Source organism: Agelaius phoeniceus, chromosome 26 (assembly GCF_051311805.1).
Source record: "Agelaius phoeniceus isolate bAgePho1 chromosome 26, bAgePho1.hap1, whole genome shotgun sequence".
NCBI lineage: Eukaryota > Metazoa > Chordata > Aves > Passeriformes > Icteridae > Agelaius > Agelaius phoeniceus.
This window is the reverse complement of record NC_135290.1, coordinates 2400969-2427044: the sequence shown is the minus strand read 5'-3', so window position 1 is coordinate 2427044 and position 26076 is coordinate 2400969. Positions and strand designations below refer to the sequence as shown.

Below are 26076 nucleotides of genomic sequence, written 5' to 3'. Positions count from 1 at the left end.
GGGCTCCGGCTCAGGCTGTGCAAACCCTGCTGGTGGTACTGGCTCCAACACTCAGCATCCCACAGGCTGCCAGGGCTTGGTTCTCAGGCTCTCAGTCATTATTATCTACAGCCCTAAACTTACCCTCCTCAGCTTCTACCTATACACTATAATAACTGCAACCGTTTTCCTCACCCTAAATACAATCAAAGTCCTAAAGCTATCGACCCTAATACCTGCATGGACCAAAATCCCATCACTAAACACAATACTACTCCTAACCTGTCAGGACCCAGGACATCCCTCTGGCTGTCCTGAGCAGCCAAGACCCCTGCCAGGGGGCTCAGAGACCCTGGCACAGTGCCCAAGATGCCCCTGTGGTTTTCATTATGACCCATGGAGCAAATTACCAACTTTGTATGAAGATCAGCAAGCCACAACAGTTTAGGTAGAATAATAGTGAAGTTATCATGGGGTGGAAAAGTAGATTTTAGGGTTTTTGGTATGGAGGTTCAGGAAGCAAGATGGAGGGAACTGGGTGTGTCCAGCCTTTCTCCTTCTTCTTCTTCTTGGCCTCCATCTTCTGCTGTGATGTTGGCACTTTTGGATTGGTTTAGAGTAGAAGCTCACTGTCTAACATAGGTGATAGGTATTGGGAAGTAATTGTGAACATTGTACATGTAGTTTTTAGTATAAAGACATAACACTGCCCCAGGGCAGGCAGAGTGCCTGGACTGTCTTGCTGAGCTGACCTCGGCAGGGCAGGAGAAAATTTTTTATAGATAAAATAAAATAAACAACCTTGAGACCGAGAAATAAAGAGCCCTGACTGCTTCTTCAAGCGCCAGGCTGGGAAAAGAGACTTTCTAACACATCCTGGGGTCACTGTGAGCAGCAGAGACCCCGACACTGACCCTGCTCTCTCTTGCAGGGCTCCTTCCCTTCACAGGATTCCTGCCCAAATGACTTCTCATTCAAGAACTGACTAAGCAAGACACAGCCCCAGCAGCCACACTTTTCTCCCTCCTTTCCCTGCTTTTCTCCCTCCTTTCCTGTTCTTTTACCTGCACAACAATTACACTCCCCACACGCACCACAAAGCACATCAAACAGTGACACACTAATAAACCAGCCAGCATCCTAACTGACTGCCACCTCAACCACCATGTCCATCACCCTCCTTCCTATCTCCCCTATAATCCTGACTGTGAAAAGTGCATATTATATGGCTCTAGGCAGATATTTACCATATGGGTTTTGATGTATCGATTAGTAGTGCTGTATTAAGATTTTAATAATAAATGTAGTCTTGTAATTAAAAGGTAACTTTTGTAGTTAAAATAAGAACTATGTTAGTGGGATTTTTTAAGAAAGGAATGAGGCACTCGCACCAGATAGCAGCCACAGGACACCTGAATCTTTCAGAGAAAGAGAATTTATTGCCCTCTTATCAGAAGAAATGAATGTCTTCCTGCCTCAAAGGCACTGTTAGGATTAGAAGGAAGAAGTTGCTGATGACCAGACAGAATCCTGTGTTTGAATGCAATTTATGCATCATGTATGAGGTGTATGAATATGCAACAGGCTGTTGTTTTTAAGGGTTAATCCTCTGTTAACGTGGGTCCTTTTTCGGGCTCATGCTGCCCAGAAAAGGTACCCAGACGTCCATAACTCTTTGTCTTTATTGTCTCATATTGTCCTAATTCAATTTGTCCAAATCATTATTACTCTAATTGCATTACTATTTTCATAACCATTTTATTACTATTAAACTTTTAAAATTTTAAAAACAAGCGACTGGCGTTTCCATCACCTAAGAAACTTAGGATTACCTAAACCCGAGGCCTTCAAAGCCTTAAAGAAGAGTTGAAAGCTCTGAACTCGGTTCTCTGCAGCCCCGGCCGCAGCCCCGCGGTGGCGCCGCCGCTCCGCGCCCGGTCCCGGAGCCGCCACCGGGGACAGCGGGGACCGAAGGCGGGGACGCTGCCATTCACACCACAGCCGGTGAGCCCCCCTCTCCCCAGCGGGTGCCAGCCCCAGCCTGAGCCTTCCTGCAGTGCTGGGGAAGGTGAAACAGGAAAGCCTTGTATGAATAGGATTGCCTGGCAAAAGATTTTCACAATATGGAAACTGTAAGCGAGATTGAAATGAAAGCAAGCTTTGAGATCCCTCAGTTACTGAACAACTGGAAAACAATGGTGTGGCTAGATTGAAGGTGATCCCCTTTTGATGGAACAACACCCTCTGCTTGCAGACAGGCCCAAGGGTCAGAGCAGACCCTGCCAGCTTGGCAGAAGGGGCCCAAAGAGGAGTTTGTAGGGTTTAAAATGTAACACAGTGTGGTAATGTAATGATTCTTATAGGCTGTGTGGAAATGCTATAGGATTTGTATATTGTACTAGATTGGTTAGTGAGAAATAGAATATTCAACACAGAAGAAGATTTATAGAATTGGAACGGGAACCTCGCTCTCTTATGCTCTTTACCCTCTTACTCTCTCACCCTCTCATCCTCACTACCCCTCTCTTCTCTCAGCCCTGCTCTGAGCTGTGCCTGGCAGCTCCCAGCAGGGCCCTGCACTTGGCCCTTTGCAATAAACCCCAAATTCCTGACCTGGCTGCAGAGATCTCTCATCTCCATCAGTCCCCACCATCCCACACCCCGACGCTCCTTTGGGCTGAGCCATGGATGGGACACCCGGGGCCACCTCCAGGCTGCAGTGCAGGAGTGCAGGGGCTGGGACGGTGGGGATGGATGGAGAGCAGAGATCTCTGCAGCCAGGTCAGGAATTTGGGGTTTATTGCAAAGGCTCAAGTGCAGGGCCCTGCTGGGAGCTGCCAGGCACAGCTCAGAGCAGGGCTGAGAGAAGAGAGGGGGAGAGAGGATGAGAGGGTGAGAGAGTAAAAGGGGTAAGAGCGTGAAGTTCCCATTACAATACCATCAATCTTCTTCTGTGTTGAATATTCTAATTCTCACTAACCAATCCAGTACAAGATACAAATCCTATAGCATTTCCATACAGCCTATAAGAATCATTACATTACCACACTGTGTTACATTTTAAACCCTAAAAACTCCTCTTTGGGCCCCTTCTGCCAAGCTGGCAGGGTCTGCTCTGAGCCTTGGGCCTGTCTGCAAGCAGAGGGTGTTGTTCCATCAAAAGGCCACCTTCAGCTGGCCATGCCATTGTTTTCCAGTTGTTCAGTAACTGAGGGATCTCAAACCTTGCTTTCATTTCAATCTCACTTACAGCTTCCATATTGTGAAAATCTTTTGCCAGGCAATCCCATTGATAGATCTTTCCTGTTTCATCTTGCCCAAAGGAGCAGGACATGTTCCCTCTGGCTGCCAGCAGAGCCTTTCCCAGGATAACCATTAACAGAACGACCGGAAAGCAGATCTGGGAGCCGATCAGCAGCAGGAATGTGAGCCGGGGCCTCGGGGACAGCCAGCCCAGGCAGGTCGCCGGCTGCCCTTGGCATCCTCCCCCTCCCCGGGTATTTTTAATGCAATTACATCCCAGGACGCAGAGCTAAAATTGGAACATTATGTGGACAAAGTATCCCCAAAGTCTCCCTCGTCTTTAGAACGGGCACTGCTGTTGCTCTGATTAGGCAGCAGCTCCTGTCCCGGCCCCCGGGGCAGCGTTTGAAGGTCTGTCCTAATTGCACACACACTTGTTGTCTCATTCACTTAATTTCTTCTGTGCCTGTTCTGCTTCTCGGGTGTCAGGGCCGCAGACGGGTGGCTGGGACAGGTCACAGGGACAGGTTGTGGCACGTGTGCAGGCTGGCAGTGCCCTGACTGGCGCCCGCTTTGGGGCAGATTTCACTTTTTTAGCAAAGCATCGAGGAATTTTTGGCCGAGGGATGGGGGGGGGTGTTGCCTTTCACAGGAGGGAAACTGAGGCAGGGTGAAGGTTGAGTGACACCCCCAGGGTGGCTCTGAGCTCACGGGGTCACCACATCCCAGCTCCACCACCCACCCCACCCCAGGAGCGATGAGGTTTTGTCTCCTCCATGCAGGAGGATCACAAGCAGTGGCAAATTTCGGGGCGACCTTCCCAAGGGTTCTCCTGGATGGGGCAGAGCTGCCACCCACCCGCCCCTGCCCAGATGTGACCGGGCTGAGCAGCACCAATGGCACCTCCCCGGGCCCTGGGACACCCTGGGACACTGCACTCCTTGCTGCCCTTCCCTCAGAGCCAGGGCTCACAGGGGTGTCCCTTTGGCTGCTGGTTTGTGGAAGGAGCCCCGTGCTGGGCCATCCTTCACTCAGCTCCTGAATGCAGAGCAAAATCCACGAACCACAACTTCAACACGGGCTGCAGCCACTGCAATGGCTCCATCCCACACACTGTGCTGAAGCAGCACTCCACAGCACCCCACAGCATCCCATAGGATCCCACAGCATCTCACAGGATCCCACAGCATCCTACAGCATCCTGCAGCACCCCACAGCATCCCATAGGATCCCATAGGATCCCATAGGATCCCACAGCATCCTACAGCATCCCACAGGATCCTAAAGCACCCCACAGCCTCCCATAGGATCCCACAGCATCCTACAGCATCCCACAGGATCCTACAGGATCCCACAGGACCCCACAGCTTCCCATAGGATCCCACATCACCCCACTGCATCCCATGGGATTCCACAGCACCCCACAGCATCCCACAGCCTCCCATAGGATCCCACAGCACCCCACAGCACCCCACAGCACCCCAGAAAAGCCTCTGGCTGGGCATGAGGCACATGAGCAGGGCAGTGGGGTTCTGGCCAAGCTCCAAAATCCTGATGAGGGAGCAGCTTTGATGCAGGTCAGCTCTTTCCCCATTATTCCCATTCTCATTCCCATTATTTGTGTTCCATTTCCTGTGTCCTGAATAACCTGGGGCAGACCCACAAAGGCACAGGGAGTGCTGCTATCCCAGCCTGGACAGAATTTCTCATGCACATCTGTGCAGGGATGTTCTCTGGGTGTCCCACCCCAGCAGGGACCCTCGTGCTCCCTCCTGCCATCAGCACCAGCTTGTGTCCCGTGGGATTTTTGTTTGGACTGAACTCAAGAGAGCCAGCACACATGGCCAGAACCTCCCCCCAGGCCAAACTGCCTTTGCCACAGAGCTGAGGGGACCTGACAAGAGCTTTTGGGGAGATCTCTCCATTCAGCAATCAGGGGAAACACCACCTGAACAGAAAGCGCGTGAACTTGGTAAGAGAGCAAGAAATCTGGAGGAAAAAAAAAACCTTATTTGTGTTCAATAGGTTACATCCTACTGAATGCACCCTCCTTGCCTCCCATTTACACAACAGTAAATAAAAGCAGCAGAAGTAATTGGCATCAAAGTGGCCACCAAGAGCTGTGACAAAATTCCCTCAACCCCCCTGAGTAAGGACCAGCGCCATTGTCCCTGTCCACACCTGCAAGGACCCCCCGAGCTGCCACAGCCCCTCGAGCCCAGCTCCACTCACTGCATCCCATCCCCAGCCCTGCGATCCTGCCCCTGCCATGCCCTGCCACACCCGGCTGTGCCCCCTCCAGAGCCAGCAGGGACCCCCAGAGCCCCCCACCATCCTCCCAGCGCCCTCACGGCCGGCACGGGCCATTCCCAGCCCACCCCAGCCCTCCGAAAGGCAGCACCCGCTGCCCCCGCCTGGCACGGGAGGCTCCTACCTGTGCTGGTGAGGAGCCCTGCCCTTGGCACGGCCGTGCCCGCCCGGGTCTGCCCTTGTGCCACCTCGGGGCACCGCACCCCGTGCCTGGAGAGCTGCAGGCGCCTGGCTCGGGTTTCACCGAGCGCTTCAAACGCGCTTCGATCGCCACTAAATCAGCGCTCATCAGCAGCCTCCGGAGCGGAGCCGGGCACGTCCCGGTGCCCGAGGCTCTGCAGGGTCCCCAGGAGCCCCGAGCTTTGTCACGCGGGGCGGGGGGTGGCATGCCAGCTGGCACGGGTGGCACCGGAGCGGCCACCTTGAGCCAAGAGCGGGCACCGGGTGCACCTGGCAGCAGCTCTCAGTGACAGGGGGCACGGGAATGGGGCTGGGGGCAGAGAATTCCTTTGTAACTTCGTAAAGGGTCGCTGGGTGCTGTCACCTGCCAGGGGACATGGGGGAATGGGGCTGGGTGCTGAAAATTCCCTTGTAACTTCGTAAAGGGGCACTGGATGCACCTGGCAGCAGCTCTGTGACAGGGGAGATGGGGAATGGGGCTGGGCACAGAGAGTTCCCTGTGTAATTTCATAAAGGGGCACTGGGTGCTCACACCTGACAGGGGACACGGGGAATGGGGCAGCATTCCAGGCTGGGCACAGAGAATTCCCTGTGTAATTTCATAAAGGGGCACTGGATGCTGTCACCTCACAGGGGACATGGGGGAATGGGGCTGGGTGCAGAAAATTCACTGTAATTTCATAAAGGGGCACTGGATGCTGTCACTTCCAGCAGCTCTCAGTGCCAAGGGACTTGGGGGAATGGGGCAGCTTTCTGGGCTGGGCACAGAGAATTCTCTGTGTAATTTCATGAAAAGGCACTGGGTGCTCACACCTGACAGAGGAGGTGGGGGAATGGGGCAACTTTCTGGGCTGGGCACAGAAAATTCCCTTGTAACTTCATAAAGGGGCACTGGGTGCTGCCACTTCCAGCAGCTCTCAGTGACAGGGGACAGGGGGAATGGGGCTGCATCGAAGGCTGGACGCAGAGAATTCCCTGTGTAATTTCATAAAGGGGCACTGGGTGCTGTCATTTCACAGCAGCTCTCAGTGACAGGGGACAGGAGGAATGGGGCTGCATCGAAGGCTGGGTGCAGAGAATTCCCTGTGTAACTTCAAGAAGGGGCTCTGGGTGCTGGTGGAGCGATGGGAAGGGCACAGGGGGCTCTGCTCCAGGCAGGGAGGTGGCCCAGGGGAGCTGCTGTGGCATCAGGAGAGGTTTCAGTGTGCTGGCCTGAGCAGACCCAGGCAGATTGCAGGTTTGGGAGGGCCTGGCCATGGCTGCAGCATTCCAGCATTTCATAACACTGCATCAAACCAGCTGCCCCCAAAGCCTGACATATGCTCTGCTAATGCCACAGCCAGGCACATTTTAGGATCAGTCCATAAACCATCAGAGCAAGGATTAGTGGGAGCTGTCTCTCCTCAAGGGCTCTGCAGGCTGGCTCCTGGCACGGGGACACGCACAGGGCTCAGACCACCCCCAGCCCTCAGTTGTGACCCCCCAAATGCCCAGTTCTTACCCTCAGATGCTCGTGGGGCTCCCCTGAGCCCCGTTGCCACAGGCTGGAGGGCACTGGGACATCCTGCAGGCTCCGGGGAGGGCAGGGAGCATCCCGCGGTGCCGCTGTCCTCTCCTTTGCACATCAAGATCATTAACGCCGCATGCAGGGCTGGCTGTCCCCTGAATCAGCAGATCCCAGCCCCGCTCAGGACAGCTGAAACCCGGCTGAAGGAGACACCGTGGAGGGAGCAGAGCTGCTCCTCTGCCTGTCTGCTCTAGGAAGCAAAACCTGGGCAGTGCCACCTGCTCCCAGCCCAGCAGGGAAAGCAGCAGGGCAGGGAGAGAGACATTCCATCCCAGGGTTTGGCTCTAGGTGTGAGCACAGAGAGGAAGAGGAAGGACTGAGCTCCATGGTTCACCCCCCCCTCACTGGCCAAACGTCCCCAGGATCTCTGTCGGATGAGGAGAACCTGACAAGATCACAGCATCCTTCAGGATTCTTGTGGTCAGCACAAAGGCTAGGGCAGAGCCAGGTCTCACAGAGCCACTGGGTGATATGATAAATAAAATAAAATAAAAAAAAATAAAATAAAATAATATAATACATAAAATAAAATTATATATAATAAAATTATATAATATATAAAATAAAATAAAATAAAATAAAATAAAATAAAATAAAATAATATATAAAATAAAAATATATATAATAAAATTATATAATATATAAAATAAAATAAAATAAAATAAAATAATATATAAAATAAAATAAAATATAAAAGAAAAGAAATAAAATAAAATAAAATTAAATTAAATTAAATTAAAACAAATAAAATAAAATAAAAAATAAAATAAAATAAAATAAAATAAAATAAATATAAATAAATAAAGCACAGAGAACCAGGTGATGCCCAGGGAGACTCTGAGCCCTGGCAGCACCTCGTGCTCCCCTCACTGTTTGCTGAAGCTGCCACAGGGAAATTCTCAGAAAATGTGATTTTCCACAAGTGCAGGATCCAGAATGAGACCCAGGCCAGCTCCTGGGGACCTCCACCCCCGCTGCAGGCATGGACAGCTGTGTCACCAGTGGAGGCACAACACCACAAGCATTGGCACAAGCACCACGGGATGGCAGCGCCAATCTCCTTCCCCCACCCACGTGTTCCCCTGGCAAAGGTGAGGAGCCACCACGAGCACTTACAGTGATGAGCAGGGTCCCAGCAGAGGTGGGGAAGTTCTTCCCTCCCAGCTCCCCTCACTCCCACATCTGCATCAGGAGCTTTTCAGGGCAGAAATTGGCTTTTAAGTGAATTTGTGGAGAGCTGCTGGCTAACAGGAGACCTCCAGCCTAAGCTGGAGCTCTCAAAGGCTCCTCTATTACAAGGCAAATTAAATATTTGATAGTGCTAAGCAAGTGACATTTGCAGTCTGGTCACGCCAGGGGTATCAGATAGAGACATTTGCAATGGGATCTGTTTAAATCCATGTAGTGCTTTGGATCTGTCCATCAAAACAAGCCCAGAGCTTTATTAAAATCAATGTTATCAAACACCCTGCTGGGGGAGGCTCTGGAGCCCACGTGGTGGGGCTGGGGGGCAGCTGAGCCCTGCTGAGCTGAGAGGCTGCAGCAAGTGCAGCTGTGGAAGAGAATTTCCTTTAAAATTCAAGAGTAGCAAGAGACTTATCCCTACCTGCAGCAGAAAGAAGGGAAAGCATTGACCCAGCCCCATCTGGAACCTGTTTCCAATCAGATCTCTTCTATGTGAGAGTTTTCTGACACTTGACACCAGATCAGACCCACTCCCATCCCAGACCCACCAGAAACTCCCATGAAGTTTGTTCAGTGTGACAAAGGCCTGATTGCCTTCCCCCCCTCAGCAGGGAAACACACCTTGTCCAGGTGCAACAAACACTATTTCCATCACCTTCCCTAAAAACAAAAAAAAAGGGCTTGGGAACATAAAAGGCTGGAAAGGACTTTCAGCATCTGTCACAGGAGATGTGACAGAGTGACACAAAGCGACACCACCACTTGTTGACCGTGGGCGCCCTTCAGGGGCAGATTTGGGGGAGGTTTCCTCACCAGCAAATGGCTCAGTCCCCTCAGCTGTGGCAGCAGGGGAGGCTCCTGGGCACCAGAACTGCCCTTGGGGACCCCCCAGCTCCAGGGACACCCCAAAGTGGCTGAGGGGCCACCCCAGTGCCAGCCCCCTGTCCCCTGGCTCCATGGCGCTCCCAAACCTCCCAGCTGCTGGGAAAAGTTTGCAAAAAAGCATCTGGAGCTGAAAGGCAGATGACAAGTAAAAAGAACACCCCAATTTATTGTTTTCTCAGAATTTAGAGTGGGAGGAAGGAAAATGGGACGACCCATGATTTTTTAATGCCTGCAGTTGGCAGCTCCATATTTAATGTGACAGCATCCCTTTAAGAAAAATATGTTCATACACAAGAAAGAAAATAAATTGGCAAAGCAATTTGCTTTCAAGCTAGGCTGACAGTTCCCCACTGCAACGTTTTGCTGCAGCCTTGGGTGAGCTGCAGTGGCCAGCACTCCATGCTGGGCAGGGATCACCTCAGAGGTTAAGGATGGGTGAGAAGCCCATCTGGGAGCAGCCATTTATGCCAGGGATGGTGCAAAGAGAGGAATAACTCATTGTGTGTGAGGTGACAAGGAGACTGTGCTGTCATGTTAGCACACTGACAACTCCCCAGCACAAACAGAGATGCTTGTTACCCGCACGATCAAAGGGGCTTCTGCATTTGGGGTAGGAAGGGAGGGAAAAAAGACAGGGAGAAAGGAAAAGAAGAGCTAAATCAAAGCCTTGTTACCGTTTCTTATGAAAGAAACTCGTGAGAAATGCTCTTTGCAGAGCAATTAGTCCCCAGGATCTGAGGAAGAGCCCAGCAGGACCCAGTGCTGCTGCCCTGGGGCTGGGGGGGACAGCAGGAGGGACCTGTCCCACGGGGGACAGCACCATGGCACCATCATTAAGAGAGGCGTCAGAACCCAGGTTAAAACCATCCCTGGCCTCTGCATTCCCCTCACTGAGGGTTGGGGGTCCCCAGGGTGATGCTGCACATCCAGCTCCTGCGGTCCCTGCTGACAGCCAAGCCCCTAAAGCCCTGAGCTTGGTGATGGTGGTGCCAAAAAACCCCTGAGCCTCCCAGGTGGTGCTGGGGGTCCCCAAGAGTGGTGGGGGTGAAAGATCCGTGCTGCAGGAGCATTGGCCTCCAGCCTCAGCCACACCTTGGAACCCTGACTTGCCTGTGAGCACCAGGATGCCAGAGCTGACAGGCAGGGAAATGAAATGGGACAGATGATAATGAATTGCCCACATCCCTCAGCGACTCCTGGATGTGCAGTAATGAAGTTATACACTGCTCACTGGCTAGAGGACAGAAGAAGCGCTTCAGAGCTCGGGTTTAATCAGTTCAGTGACAAGCATGGCCTGGATTCATTCCCTCCTCTCACCATGGTTTGGTTTCTCCATCCTTCTCCCAGCTCCTGGCAGCCCCAGCCCTGCTCCTGCAGCACTGGGCTGAAGCTGCCCGGCTGCTGCAGTGTGAGAACCTGGGCTGTGCTGGAGGTCACCAGAGTCAGGAGAGAAGCACGTGTGTCCAATTAGACTGGGAAACCTCTGCTCCCAGAAGGGCAGAGGGCAGCCAGCCCTGGCTGGCAGCTGGAGGATTTATTTAAGGTTATTTAATGAGCTCGGGTGGGTGAGAGCTCCTGTTTGAAAGGGATTCCAAAATGGACTCATGATGTTGGGAAGGATGAAAGTTTGACAGGAAAGTCTCACAGATATGTGTGCTTGGCAGAAAGATTTTTAAATCTGATGAAGGAATAGAGATGGAAGCAAGTTTTGATATAGAAGAAAAGAATCGCTGAGCCAGTCTCACTGGATAACCAAGGAGGCAAAGGGTGTGTTAGTTAGAAGGGTTTTTATGACTTAAAACAAAGGATAAACCCACCCCAAACAAGAAGATGTTTTTACCAAGCAGAAAGATAGCACAGGCAAACAAGGCAGCAAAGTTGCAAGTAGAAAAAAGGTCTCAGAATTTTCCACTGCAAGAAAACTGAAAAAACAACTTCTAGCTTAAACTGTAATGTACTGACTTTGAGTGACTGGAGATCAGTGACATGAATATGGTAATTACAGTAGTTATGATAGGCTAGAGATAATAGTTAAGGTATAGATCGGTTCTACTGTATGAAGATGTTCAGCAAAGAAAAGTAAATAATGCATTGTAACCAAAAGAAAAGTAAAGAATGCAATGTAACTAAAAGAAAAGTATATAAGGCAATGTAACCTAAACCAAGGGTCTCCAGGCCTGCCTGCAGCTGGAGCTCACAGCTGTATCTGCATCCTCCAAAAACTGGAGAGATCCCAGGGGAATTACCCATGGCCTTTCCCTTTATTCAAATAAAGTAAAAGGACTCCTCTGCCTCCTTTTTGGACACAAACCTCTGATGTTTGTGGGTTAATTTTCCTAACAAAAGGGAGGGTAATACATTATAGGGAAATCTTTGGTATCAGGCGTGTTGGGAAGTCTGTACTTCTCAAGTACCGCAGCCAATGGGGAAAGAGAGAAGGAAAATTGGGATAAAAAGGAGGCTGCACCCTCCAAAAATTTGAGAGATCCCGGGGGAATAGCCCATGGCCTCTCCCTTTATTTGAATAAAGCAAAAGGACTCCTCTGCCTCCTTTTCGGACATAAACCTCTGATGTTTGTGGGTGAATCCTCCCGACACAGGCGGGGATGAGGCAGCCGGGGCAGAGGGGCCGCTGACAGCTCCGTCCGCAGCCCGGCCGTGCCAGGGTCCGAGCGTGTCCGTGCCGGGCACGGCTCCAAGGCACGGCCCTGGAGCCGCCTCGGGGCCGCACCGGGATGCCAAGGGGAAGCCCCGCAGCCTCCAGCCCCTTCCAGGGCTCCCGGTTCCCCGGTTCCCCGCGGGACAGCGGCGGGAGGCTCCGCGCCGCCGGAGCCGGCGAGAGGCGGAGGCGTTGCTGTTATGAAAACATGCGAGGGCTGTGTCTGAAAACATTGTGAGGAGCCAGCTCCATAAATAGGCCCTTTATGGCTCTTCCCTGAGCTCAGACAGGCTCTTTCACACACGCTTGGCTCCGGCACGGCGGGTTAAAACAGCGCGGGGATGGGTGGGGGACACTGGGCAGCAGAGGGGAAACTGAGGCACAGAGCCCCCTCCGAGGGGGCTGAGCAGGGGGGGGACCGTCCCAGTGTCCCTCGGTGGGCCCGTGGGAGGACAGAAGCCAGGACAGCGACACGGGACACTGCAGCTGTCCCCTGCCACCACCTCCGCACGCGGCCGCGATTAATCAGCGCATTCATCAGGGAGCTGGCATTAATTGAGCAGCTCCTGCGGCCGTGGATGGGCGGTGTGGTGTCAGGAGCTGGGAGTGCAGCAGGAGCTCGTCGCTGCTCTCAGCCACGTCCACTGAAGGCGGTGACAATTCGGTTTGTGCCCCCTCAGCGAGCGTCCCCGGTGTGGGAGCGCTGGTGACTAAAGCAGCGGGTGAACAATCAGTGACTCAGCGCATAATTTTGCTCATTTCGTGCCTTTTTTTAGCGCGGGGAGGACAGAGCTCACCCAGCAAACTCTCGCCAGGCACCGCCACCGCTCCCTCACCAGGCACCCACCTGGGGCTGGGCACCTTCCTGCAGGCAACATCTGCTTGATGTGCTCTTGCCATGGAAAACAGGGAGGAGAAGCTGGAAAACACTGCCAAGGGCTTTGGCTTGCTCTTATTTCTCCTTTTTACTGTGTCCTTTCTGACCTGGGAGAAGGCAAGGGGAGCTGGGGAGCCCCGGTGGCACCGGGAGCCTCCGCAGGCCCAGCAGCCCCGGCAGTCTTGGATGTAAATCCTCTCCCTAGCTTAACTCAAACCATCCCCCATGACTAACTCCCCTCTCTTAATCAACCTCATCACAGCCCTCTCCTATCTGAATTGCAGCAGCCTTCCTCACGCTAGTAGAGTACAAAATCCTCAGCTACATACAAGGCTGAAAGGGCCCAAATGATGTTTGCCCTTTCGGGCTCCTACAACCTCTATCAGATGGAGTAAAACTATTTATCAAAGAGCCTATTCGACCATCAACATCCTCCCCAATCTTATTTATCGCTACCCCAATACCAGCCTTGCTTCTAGCAATCTCAATCTGAACCCCACTGCCCCTTCCATTCTCCTTAGCAGACCTCAACCTAGCCCTACTCATCCTATTGGCCATGTCGAGCTTAGCAGGGCACTCCATCCTATGATCAGGCTGAGCTTCCAATTCAAAATATGCCCGGGAGCCTGGGCAGCCCTGGCAGCCCCAGCAGCACTGGGAGCCCCGGCTGAGCAGCTCACACCGCCCTGGCACCGTCCTGGCAGCTGCCCTGATCAAGAGCAAAGCACTGAGCTCTTGTTGTGGCTGTAACCGATGTCTGCAAACACCGGGTGCTGGTTGGAATTCAGGAGCTCTTGGAGCTGGAATTGTGCTGAGCACCCGGCGCTGCCAGAGGAGCCTCTGCCCGGAGCCACCTGCATCAGCCTGAGCACCAATGGCTGCATCCTGCAGGCTGAGGATGTGCCAGCAGTTTCCTCTCATCCTTACAGACAGGGCAGCCACAGAACGACAGGCTACGAGTGCAGAAACCCGAGTTGTGAGAGCAGCTCCAGCCCTGTGTCAGCGGGTCCACACCTCCAGGTGATCCATGCAGGAATGCAGAATGAGGCCAATGTCCTTGGCACCGCCACCAGACCTGGATGGATCCCCCTCACCCAGGGAAGCCACCTTCTTTCATGAGAAAGAAGCATAAGTGGTCTGTGTGGTTGGCTTGAAACCAACACATGGGGGTTCCACTCCTTCCCTTCTTGGACTTGGTCGAAGGCGGGTTCTGTCCCACCTGCCCTAGGGTGATGTTATGATGCTTGAACCCTCATCTGTGTGCTCTGTTCATGCTGGATATCATGTCCTGTGCCTTCAAGACTGGCTCTGAAGAGTGAAAGTTTTGTTTTGGTTTCTTATCAGCCGCTCCCCCACGGCTGGCAGGACAGAGAGACAGGGCAGTGCATGGTGCTGCTTTTGCTTTTTGCTTGGCTTTTCCCTTTGCTCCTGCTCCTGCTTTGCTCCTGCTTTGCTCCTGCTTTGCTCCTGCTTTTTGCTCCTGCTCATTAGTTAGTTTAGCTAAGCAGCCCAAATTTTCCCTGGACTGTTTCTCCTTTCCCTTTTTTGGACCAACCTGAACCTGCTCCTGACTGGGACCTGGGAACACCAAGAGTTTGCACCTTGTGGCTGCAGCAGCTGCCCCAGCACAGGAGGGACTGAGAACAGAGCAACCACCCCCAGGAGAGACTTTCTGAATTTGTCATCATTTCAGAGCAGTGACAGAGTGGTGTCACCTGGTATTGTTCATTTTGTGTGCTGGGGGTGCTGTGCCTGGTAAATAAACAGGTTCTTTCCACTTCCCTCCAAGGAATCCTTCCCAAACCGGTTGTGGGAAGGGGCTGTGTGGGTTTCTTTCTGAAGGGGCCCCTTTGGAGGTTTTCTCCCAAATTTGCCCTAAACCAGGACATGCCCCCCATGCCATTCCTTGGGCAGGGTCTGCGCAATCACACAATGACCAACGCCACCAGTGCCAGCCACTCCCATCTCCCACGGACACCTGCAAAATGTCACCAAAAAGTGCCACCAAACTCTCTCATGGGGGCAGGGCAGCACTGCCCCAAAGCAGCTTCAGGGATGTCCTCGGAGGACAGCGAATTGTCACCTCCTTAAAGCAGCTTTGTCTTTGCTTTCTCTTTAATGATTTCCCAGCTGCTTCCCCATTTCAGCCGATAATGGGACTTCACTCCCTATCTGGGTCTGAGAGGCTCTTGCCTTGTTCAGGCTGGAGAAAATCAATTCCCCTCTCACTCAAGTCTTTGCAAGAGAGATGAACTGAAGATCGTGCCTGCCTGAGCAAAATATTTATTCAGTCTGGGAACAGATTTACTTTTGAACCTTCTATAAATACAGCTGAGGGCCCCCATTTAATCCCTTACCAGAAGATCTAATTTTATTTGGTTTATGTTTTCAAGAATTCTCCCTCTTCCAACGCCTTGCCAGCAGGTGAAGAGAGGCAGGAATTTTGGCACCCAGCTTGGCAGTGGGCAGTGCCTGATCCCACTGCAGGAGGGGCTTTGGGGGTGGCAGGGTCAGCAGGGTCTGGGTTCTGCAGGATTTCCTGCTCTCTGTTACTGATTTACACCCATCAAAGCCCTGCTGGAGCCAGGGCAGGCAGGGAGAGGCCAAATCCTCCTCAGAGGCTCCTTGTGACCCTGCCTGCCCTGCCCATCCCTGTGCTGGGGGCAGAGGCTCTGTCTCAGCAGGGCCATGCACAACCCTCTGCAGCCCCTCAAGACCTGAGACCACCTTCCACAGGCCTAGTAAGGACCCTGCCTGGTACCTCAGCATCTCATCACCCTGACCCTCCAAGGATTCTGCATCATCTGCCACCCCAGAGCCAGCTGGGGCCGCACAGGGGTTGGGTTCCCGTCCCTGGAGGGAGAAGGAAAAGCTCCTTGGGGGTGGGTGGGCAGTGGGCAGCTGCTCCCAGGGCTCTCAGGGCATCCTGCTGAATGCCAGCATCTCTGCCACGCACCACTGTGCTCTTGCCAGAGGGTTTGCCCAAGTCCCTAGGAGGAGAAATGTTCCCAAGGGCAAACTGAAAAGTTTTCCCAGCAGATGCCAAGAGCCAGCAGGTGCTGGAGATGATTTTGTGCCACCAGAACTCACCTTGGCACTTCCCTGGGAGGGTCCAGAGCCCCCATGCCCGTGGGAGCAGCACTGGCACTGCAGCAGGTGCAGGTGGCTGCCAGGTGTCTCTAAATCCCTTTGTCTCATCTCTGCACTGCTCTGTGCCCATCCTGCCCAGGGATCCTGCTTTGTGCCTTCCATGGTCATGGGGCACATGAGTCCCCATCTCCCTCCACATCTGGCCAGGAAAGTGAGATCCTGGCTCAGGTGTGAGCCCTGCAGTGCCAGCCCCAGGTCCCTTCCTGGCCAGGAGTGAGACCCAGCATGGACAGACCCCAGCCTGGACAAGGGAATTGCTGTTTTCCCCTCTGGCATTGCCCAGCCCTTGGGAGACTCCTCCAAAGGCACAGCGTGCTCTGCACCACGACTGGCTCACTTCTTTGACACACTTATTGAATTGTTATTACACCTGCTGGCTAATTACCTCCTCTGGAAACCAGGGGGAGCAGAAATTTGACATTGACCTGTGCAATCCTGCAGCACTAGAGATGCTGGGCAGGGCTGGGGGGCTTGGGAGAAATTGGGGACTGGGAATATGGCTCTGTGGGAGTGTTCCCACTGCCCCACAGCCCAGTGCTGTTGGCTAATTACACCTGCTGGCTAATTACCTCCTCTGGAAACCAGGGGGAGCAGAAATTTGACATTGACCTGTGCAATCCTGCAGCACTACAGATGCTGGGCAGGGCTGGGGGGCTTGGGAGAAATTGGGGACAGGGAACATGGCCCTGTGGGAGTGTTCCCCCCTTCCCACCAGTCCAGCTGCCCCATTTCCCAGTCAGATGGGGAGTGGGGAGCCCAGGATTGATGGTGAACCCCCTGCATCCCACGCCTGGGGTGCCAGCACTGCCCTTGCTGAGCACAGATTAATCTGGGAGAGCTTTAATCCTCTAAAACCCTTTCGTAACAGCCCTCAAAAATAAGCCTGGAGAGTTCCTAATACTTCTTGAAAATTTGGAGATGGGATATTTATAGGCTCTGGCTTTGGATGAGAGGAAGCACACCCAGCTCTGGCTGGGAGGGCTCTGAGGTGGAGGAACCTGCCCCGGGGGGAGCCCCTGCCCCAGCCCAGCAGGGCTCTGTGCCACTCCCAGTCTCCTGCTGGCTCCAGAACAAGCTTCCCTTGTTGGGGATTTTTAGGATTTTTATTTTTTTTTTCCCTTACAAGCGTTTGAGGCTCCTCAGAAGAGCACAGACCGGCTCTGTGCCTCCGGCCCTTCAAAGGAACGCGGAGCAGCAGCGCTTCCGACCAACACAAACAGCGCTGACGCCCCCTGGGCACCTGGCTGAGGAAACCCAAGGGCGGCAAAGCCACACAAACTGACAGAGAAAGTTCAGAAGAAAAAAACCCAAAATGTGGCAGAAGTTACCCACATCCACAAAAAACCAGGAGGTTTGGGTCGTTCCCTGCTGGTTTCCAGCAGTGGTGGCCGCTGGCATCTCTGCCACATTGTCCTGGTCCTGGCAGGGACATCCAGGGCAGCAGCACAAGGGCCAAGTGGCAAGAGGGAAATCATTGTTTGCACATCTCTCCTGCTTCAAAAGATGAAGGGAAAAATATCCTCCAAAAAAGCCTCTTAGCCCTTTGCCACGTGGTTTCACAAAGATGTCCCCAGAGATGTCCCCAGGGCAGAATTCTCCCAGCTCCAAGGCAGCAGAGCTCTCAGAGAACTCATGGGGGTGTAGGAAGATGAGAACCCCCCCATGAGCTTAAACAGGCAAAACCCACCCCTCATCCAACAGCTCCTGCTGCAGAGCAAGAGGCAGGGGCCAGATGTCAGGAGCAGAAATGCTCAGACTGGAGGCACAGTGGCATCAGCAGAGCCCCCAGCTCATCCCCTGACCAGGAGTGAGCAGAGCAGGCACAGAGCTGCCAGCATCACACCCGTGGGCCAGGGGAATCCAAACCTTCACCCAAAGAAGCATCGAGGATGCCCAGCTCCCCCAGCAGCCCGAGCCCAGCCCCTGCTGCCTGAGCAAGGTCCAGCAGCTGGGGCAGCTCCTGAGTCCAGGCAGACCCAGCCCAGATCAGGGCTTCACCTCAAAATGTTTCCTTTGCAATTTCCCTGTGATCTTTCTTATCAACTAATTAAAAAATTTCCATAATTAGGCCAGGGAAAATCACGACTCAGGAGCGCTCCCATTTCAAAGCAGCACAGATCTGTTCTGTATCAAGGGCTGGGAGCTCTCACCAGAGCCAGGTTCCCCCAGAAGCCTCCCCCATGACCAGGACTCCTCCTGAGCCCACCCCTGCAGGGCCCCAAGCCCACCTCCAGCCCCTCTGCCAGGATTCATCCTGGGGAATGAATTTTACATTGTTTACAATGAACGAATTTACACTGTTTACATTGCAGGGGGAAAAGTGATGGGGTTTATATAAAAAAAACCCCAAACAATAAAGGGCCCTCTGACAGCCAGGGATTCTCTGTGCCTTCAGCCCCTGTGAAGTCAGGAGTGCTTGGGGAACACCACACAAACATGCAGAGCAAAATTTCCCCTGTGCCCACAGCCTGGAGCCACGGCCAGGGCATCCTGATGCCTCTGAAATGCCAACACCTGCACCAGGGGAGCTCCCATGGGAGCTGGGGCATCACAGAGCTCACAGAGCAGCTCCTGGCTCCTCAATCTGCAGGTTCCCTTCAATGACTGGCATGTAAATTGTATTTCTAAGAGAAATGGAGCAGTTTTTACAGCTGGGGCATCACAGAGCTCACAGAGCAGCTCCTGGCTCCTCAATCTGCAAGTTCCCTTTGGCATGTAAATTGTATTTCTAAGAGAGATGGAGCAGTTTTTACAGCTGGGGCACCCCCTGCTCACAGAGCAGCTCCTGGCTCCTCAATCTGCAGGTTCCCTTCAATGACTGGCAAGTAAATTGTATTTCTAATAGAAATGGAGCAGTTTTTACAGCTGGGGCACCCCCTGCTCACAGAATGGCTCATGGTTCCTCAATCTGCAGGTTCCCTTTGGCATGTAAATTGTATTTCTAAGAGAGATGGAGCAGTTTTTACAGCTGGGGCATCTCCTGCTCACAGAGCAGCTCATGGCTCCTCAATCTGCAGGTTCCCTTCGATGACTGGCAAGTAAATTGTTGTATTTCTAAGAGAAATGGAGCAGTTGTTAGGTGGCAGCTGCAGCCTGGGTTTCCTTGAGAGCACAGACATAATTCCTGACAGGGGCTTTCTGACACAGAAATTATGGAGCTATTTTGGAGGCAATCTCAGAACATCACACTAAGAAACAGCCTTTGTACATCACAATATCGTTGCTAAATTGACAAATAGACCCTCATGGGTTTCATTATTCTGCTCTGGGAGCACATTTTTGCATTTTTATCATCCCTAGAAATGATTAAAGAGCTGCAGAACTGAGGGCTCTGGCTTTGGAACACTCAAACTCCAGTCCTGATTGAGCTGAGGAGAAGCAGTTGGAAGGGCTGCAGGGCTTGGAAAGGAAATTTTTGCCCTTTTAATGTGTAAGTCTGGCATTTTTGGAGACTGTCTGGTGCTTCCACAGCAGGTTTGCTTTTAGCCCTGGAAATTCACCAGCGTAAAAGGATGTGACATATCCAGTGCTGGGTTGGGAACATCCCTGCAAAGGTTCAGTCGATAGCAAACCTGTGCTGTGCACTCCTAGAAACACATTGATCTCCCCAGGAACATTAGATAAAAGCCAAACAAGAGGAAGATCCCCAGAAATACAACAAATAAGAGCCCAAAGACCAGGGTTCCTTTAGGAGCTGATGTCTGAGGGGGCTGGGGCAATGCTCAAGGAGTGTTTGGGGAATTTTGGAATTGCTGTAGATGGCCACAGCCAGGTGGGCCACAGCATCACTCCAGGCTCTGCACATCCCTGGCAGCCCATGGGGATGAACAGGAGGCAGAATGAGCTCTGTCCATGTCCCTGTCCTTGTCCCCAGGTGGCACTTTGTGCTGGGACAGCTGGGAATGGTGGGCAGAGCATGAACCCCCATAAACAGAGCAGAGAACATCAGGCAGGTGGGGAGGGATGGGATGGGATGGGGTGGGATGGGATGGGGTGGGATGGGATGGGGTGGGATGGGATGGGATGGGGTGGGATGGGGTGGGATGGGATGGGGTGGGGTGGGGTGGGGTGGGATGGGATGGGATGGCATGGCATGGCATGGCATGGCATGGCATGGATGGCATGGCATGGGATGGCATGGATGGCATGGCATGGCATGGCATGGATGGCATGGCATGGCATGGCATGGCATGGCATGGATGGCTGCCCTGAGCCCACTCCATCAGGATGGAACCTCCTCACCTGAGCAGCCAGCCCCCAGCCCTCACCCACCATGGGCAGGACATGCAGCCCCTCCACAGCCCAGCACTGAGGTCCAAGCCCAGTGAGCCACCAGCTCCCAGAAACGTTTATCACTTCTGGGACTATTAAACCAGCCTCCCAAATTCTCCATGCAGAGGCTGCTGCTCTGTCAGGGTTTAGCAGCACTTGGGCAGTGAGAGAGAGCAGCTGCTCTGGAGCCCCAGGCAAAGAGGAGCTCAGGGATGGGAATTCAGGGGTGGGAGCTCAGGGATGGGAATTCAGGGATGGGAGCTCAGCAATGCCAGCTCTGGGATGGGAATTCAGGGGTGGGAGCTCAGGGGTGGGAACTCAGGGATGGGAGCTCAGCAATGCCAGCTCTGGGATGCCAGCTCTGGGATGGGAATTCAGGGGTGCAAGCTCAGGGATGTTCAGGAATGGGAGCTCAGGGATGGGGGCCCAGGGATGCTCAGGGATGAGAGCTCAGGAATGCTCAGGGATGCCAGCCCAGGCATGCTCAGGAATGTGAACTCAGGGATGCTCAGGGATGCTCAGGGATGGGAGCTCAGGGATGCTCAGGGATGCTCAGGGATGGGAGCTCAGGGATGCTCAGGGATGCTCAGGGATGCTCAGGGATGGGAGCTCAGGGATGGGAGCTCAGGGATGCTCAGGGATGTGAGCTCAGGGATGCTCAGGGATGCTCAGGGATGCCAGCTCAGGGATGCTGGTGTACAAGGCTCACAGCAGGAAGGCACAGCCTGGCGTGACGTCACAGCCCTGCTAACGCAGATCCTGCTCTGTGCATTCACAGGCAGAGCCACATCCAGGGTCACAGCAGCCTTTTCCCAACGCACGTGGCAGATTACAGAGCAAGCACAGAATCCACAGCACACGGCATCCTCACCCTGCCCTGAACTCTGCACGGGGCACGAGAGTTTCTGGCTGGCAGAATCACACTGGCAGCTACCAAGGGACCAACACAGCTCCTCCATCCCCACCGAGCCCTTCCACCCAAGCGACAAACATTCAGCAAAGCCACTGGGCTGGATGCCCCATTGGAAAACACCTGCAGTCACTTACAAAAAAGTCATTGGTGGTGGATTTGGATGGTGGTGGCTGAAGAAACTCCCAGCCAGGCTGGCAGCCGGGACAGAGCCTCATTTATCTGCAGGCTGCCACACACAGTGCCCATTGGTGCTATTTTCAGGCCCTGTGCCCCACATGCAGACACAAACACCTCCACTCCCCACTCAGACAGCCCAGGTGAGCAGGGGGTGAAGCCAAAGTGCTGAGAAGGGCAGGGCCAGCTCCTGCCTCACATTTTCACCCAAAATTCATCCCTGTAGGGCACAAGTGCTGCCATCCCTCGTGGGACCCACAGACACATCCAGCCCTGGCAGGGGCAGCTCCAGCAGCAAGGTGCCAGTGCTGCTGAATCAACCTGGCAATGCCAGGCTTTTGACCCCTCACCCTTCACGCAGAATCATCTCCTCTGTTTAAGCAGCACTTTCAAGTTTTGCTCTGCAAGCCAATCTTGTGCCAAGCTGTTGTTTTCCCACCCGCCCATCCAGCAGGACCGGCGCTGCCAAGGGCAGGCACGGGCACGTCCCTGCGCCGGCATCCGCGGGCTTTGCCCTGGGGCAGAGCAAGCGCCAGCCCTGCCCACCCCGATGCAAACTCTTTAAAAGCTCCCAGCATAACTCACTGCTGCTCCGAGTTAGCGAAGTCTGTTGGAAAAGGCCGGGGGAGAGCGGTCAATCCGCTTCTGCCTCCACATTCCTGGAGCAGGGCACCGCGCTGCTCCCACCCGGAGACACAGCCAACAGAAAGAGCTTTTGTACAGCTCTCTGAAGGTCCTTTCCGTGAGAGCCAAGAGTCCCCGTGGAGGCAGCCAGAGCCTCGGCTCCGTTCCCAGCGCAGCTCTCGCAGTCCGGATCCCGGCAGGGACGCAGCTCCGGGCTGCGCTGCGCACGGTGACAGCACAGCCGGGCCCGGAGGGGCCCAAGCGCGGCTCCACCGCCCCCTGCCCCACCTGGGCCGCACCCCCGACACCTCCTGGGCCAACGCTGCCCATGCCCAGGCGCTGCGGCAGAGCCCGGCCCCGCACGTACCCGTGGGGGTCCCACGGTGCCGGGGGTACGGGACCCGCCGGGGTTACCGGGTCCCGCTCGGAGAGGGAACCTCGCTAAAGTTCCGCTCAAGAACTTCCCCTCCCTCCTGACCCCTCCGGGCCGGGGTCCCGCCGCCCCCGCCGCCCCTGCCCCTGTCCCGTTGGGATGGAGCGCGGGGAGCGGGGCGAGCACCCGGCCCCGATCCCGAATCCCGGGGCCTTTCCAGCGCATCCCCCGCCACCTCCCGCAACTTTCCTGAGCCTGCAACTGCCCGTGCCCACAGCCCGGCCCCGCGGCCGCCGCTACCTGCCCAGCCGCCCGGCTCCGCCGCCGTCTGCAGCATCCTCCCGCCGGCTCCTCGCTCCCGGCCGTGCGAGCGCGCTCTCGGAGGAGGAGGAGGAGGAGGAGGAGGAAGAGGAGGAGGAGGAGGAGGAGGAAAGGAGGGGGGGATGAAGGCAGCGCGCGCGCCGCCGCGGTCCAACCCCCCCTCGGCGCCGCACGGAGTGGGAGGGGGAACGGCAGCGGCGCATCCCGGTGCTGCATCCTGCAGCTGCATCCCGGTGCTAAATCCCGGTGCTAAATCCCGGTGCTGCATTCCGGGGCTGCATCCCACAGCTGCATCCCCGTGCAGCATCCCGGTGCTACATCCCGGTTCCGCATCCCGCAGCGGCGCCAGCGCCTCGGGGCCATCCTCCCGTCGCGCACCCCTCGGTCACGGCTGCCCTGGGCTGGGATGGTGGCACTGAAGGTGGAGGAGCTGCCCAGGCTCTTTCCGGAGGGTTTGAGGGGTCGCTGAGGTGTGTGGCTTGGGGCGCAGAGGGGGGTGACACCGCGGGGCTGTGGGGAGGACACCCGAATTTCTCAGGGTCCTGGGATGCTGTGCGTGACCAGCGCCCCGGAGAATGAGGGGTCAGGTCCCAGACCCACACCCTGAGTGGCACAGACAGCCCGGCTCTGCAGGGAGGTGACAGCGCCAGGGAGGTGACAGCGCCAGGGAGGTGACATCCCCAGGGAGGTGGCATCCCCAGGGAGGTGACAGCCCCAGGGAGGTGACATGCAGTTCTTTGCCGATGGCAGAGCCCCTGCTCCGACCCATGTCCAGCAGGCAGGGACAGAACCGCGGCCATGCCCGGCTGCTCCAGGATGGAGAGGCAGGGCCAAGGGGCGGGATGGAGGGAGGGGACGGCAGGGAGACGCTCCTGGCTCCTCTGTCATCGCAGCTGGAGCTCGAGGTGCCGCCAGGCAAAGGCGCCTCTGCGCTCAGCCTTGTGCTAAGATCAACAATTTTAAGTGCAAAAGTCTGAGCTGGGCTGTCGCTGTCATCGTTGTTAATATTTTAGCAGCTCCCAGAACCTTTCAGCGGGGCCAAACAGTGCTGACACAGGAGAGGAGATAGAAAAGCCTCCTGCTGCCCGCCCCGAGGAATTCACTGTCTAGACACGTTATATAATCACATTTTGCCCTCCTCCAGGACACTTTGCAGAGGTGCTCAAAGCACTTCCCAAAAACTGCTAATTGAGCTTTGGGAGGGAGCTGCTCTGGCCAAGAGCCCTGTGCTCTGGAGCAGGCACCCAGGGGCTCCTGCCTCCCAGAGCAGTTGCCTGCTCCCTGCTTTTCCACAAAAACACAGAACTGGTGCCAGGAGGCAGAGGTGGGATTGGTCCCCCTGCTGCCCCTGGCTGGAGGATGCAGAAACTGGGGCAGAGCTGCTCCAAACCCCCTCCATGCCCGCAGGAGGCTCCAGGACCTGCCAGGGAGGAGGATGCCAGGAGCGAGGAGTCCCAGTGTGAGCTGCCTCTGGGTCTGGAGATGCTGGAACTCGAGCAGGTGGCCCAGCAGCAGCAGATCCCTCCTGTCCACACCAGGAGTGCCTTTCCCTGCTGCTGGCAGAGCCGGGTCCCCAGGAGGCACCACTGAGCCTCAGCCTGGCTCACCATAAATCACCCCGGGTTTTCAGAGCCCTTTTGCCAAAGCTCGGTGCATTTGTTGGCTGTGCCGTCTGATTTTCACAGTGTAGGATGGGGTTTTTTCCGTCCCTATAAATAATTACAGGCGCTCTAATGGATCTCAAACTTTGCTGTACCTTGGCTGTCAGGAGCCTGATGATGATGGTGTAGCCTTCCTCTCCAAGGAGCTGAGGCAGGGCTGGGTCTTCTCCACACTTTTTTCATTTACTTTAACCCTTCCAGCCTCATCCTGATGTAGGAATGTACCCCCTGTTGGCAGAGTGACTAAATGATCTTTTGTCTCTCCTTTATTTGAGCTACAAATTAGAAATTCAAGATGCAAAATTTGAGAAGAAACAGCTTAATACTCCCCTTCCATGGGGATCAGGAAGTGCAGAGATGACCCACAGCTCCCAGAATTTCAGCACTGGGGATGCATGGATGCATTTCTTCCTCTCCATGTGAACTCTGGCTTCTCCCTTCCAAGGACAGCCCTTCGTCCTTGTTTGTGCCAAGACCACGGTCACCCTCAGACATTTTGGGTTGCTGCAGATATCTCCAAAGCTGAAGACAAAACTCTAAATGAAGAGAAGGTCGTCTGAAGCTGCAGCACCCTGAAGTGCCACGGGACAGAGCAGCAGAGGGCACAGCACACCCAGCCCCTCCATCACACTGGAGCTGCTCATAAAATTTCTCCCAACCCCATTTTCAGTTCTGTACAGCAATTTTTGAGCATTTGAAAAGGCAGAAATGAGCCTCTGGGGAAAGAGGATTGGGTGCTGCCAGGAAGGAGGGAGCTGTGAGGGAATGGGCACTGCCAGGAAGGAATGGGCACTCTCAGGGCAATGTTTCCTCTTTCTTCTCCTTTCTGGAGCTCAGCAGCTCTGCTTTCAGCAAACAGGGAGTTTGACAATCAGAGCAATGTTCTTCATCCTTTGGCAGCTCTGACCTGCCCCAGGCAGGGAGGTGCTGGCACTGCCAGGGACACGGGGGTGGCAGCTCTCCAGTGACACAGGTGATGGTAGGGGTGACAAGCTGTCCCAGCCACGATCCCATTGGGACATTGCCAATCCCAAATGTGGAACCACAGCAGCCCAGGGGAGGAGGATCCCTCCTGCAGCACCCACTGGATTCTGTCAGAACCCAGGACATTGCTCTGGCTGCCCTGGATGGCTCAGAGACCTTGGCACGGAGTCAAAACCACCTTTTGTGCCTTTGACTTTAACCCATGGAAACATTTACCAACTTTGTGTGAGGATTTACAAGCCACAAGAGTTTGAGTAGAGTGATAGTTCATTTGTCACAGGGTGAAAAAGTAGAATTTGGGGGATTTAGAATGGGGGCCCAAGAGGCAAGATGGAGGAATCTGGGCCTGTCCTGTCTTTCTCCTCCTTCTTCCTGCCCTCCATCTTCTGGGTGATGGTGACACTTCTGGATTGGTTTAAAGTAGAGACAGACTGTCTAACATAGGTGATAGGTATTGGGAAATTATTGTAAATAAAGCCAACACCACCCCAAGGGCAGACACTGTGCCATGAACTGACCTGCCAGACAGACCTCAGAGGGTCAGAGACAGAATGTCACAGATAAGAGAAAATAAACAACCTTGAGAACCAGAACAGAAGAGTCTTGGCTTCTTCTTCGGTTCTGGGGCTGGGAAAAAGAGATTTTCTAATACCTTGGGAGCCATTTCAACCACAAAAAACCTGAGAGGGTCCCACACCAGCAGCTGCCTGCAGTGCCCA

The 26076-nt window shown here is 54.4% G+C and overlaps 1 protein-coding gene across 5 annotated transcripts in view; it reads right to left on the bottom strand.

Moving 5' to 3' along the window:
• ZNF385C (zinc finger protein 385C) overlaps window positions 1-22843 on the bottom strand; it is a 69117-nt gene extending 46274 nt beyond the window's left edge. For 4 of the 5 annotated variants that reach the window (XM_054649412.2, XM_077190920.1, XM_077190918.1 and 1 more), the window contains exon 1: window positions 22692-22843. In XM_054649412.2, coding sequence (XP_054505387.2) covers window positions 22692-22728 — 37 coding nt within the window. In that variant the 5' untranslated portion in view covers window positions 22729-22843. The remainder of the gene's footprint in view (window positions 1-22691) is intronic. The other variant, XM_077190921.1, reaches the window with a different exon arrangement.
• Window positions 22844-26076: the final 3233 nt, after the last annotated feature.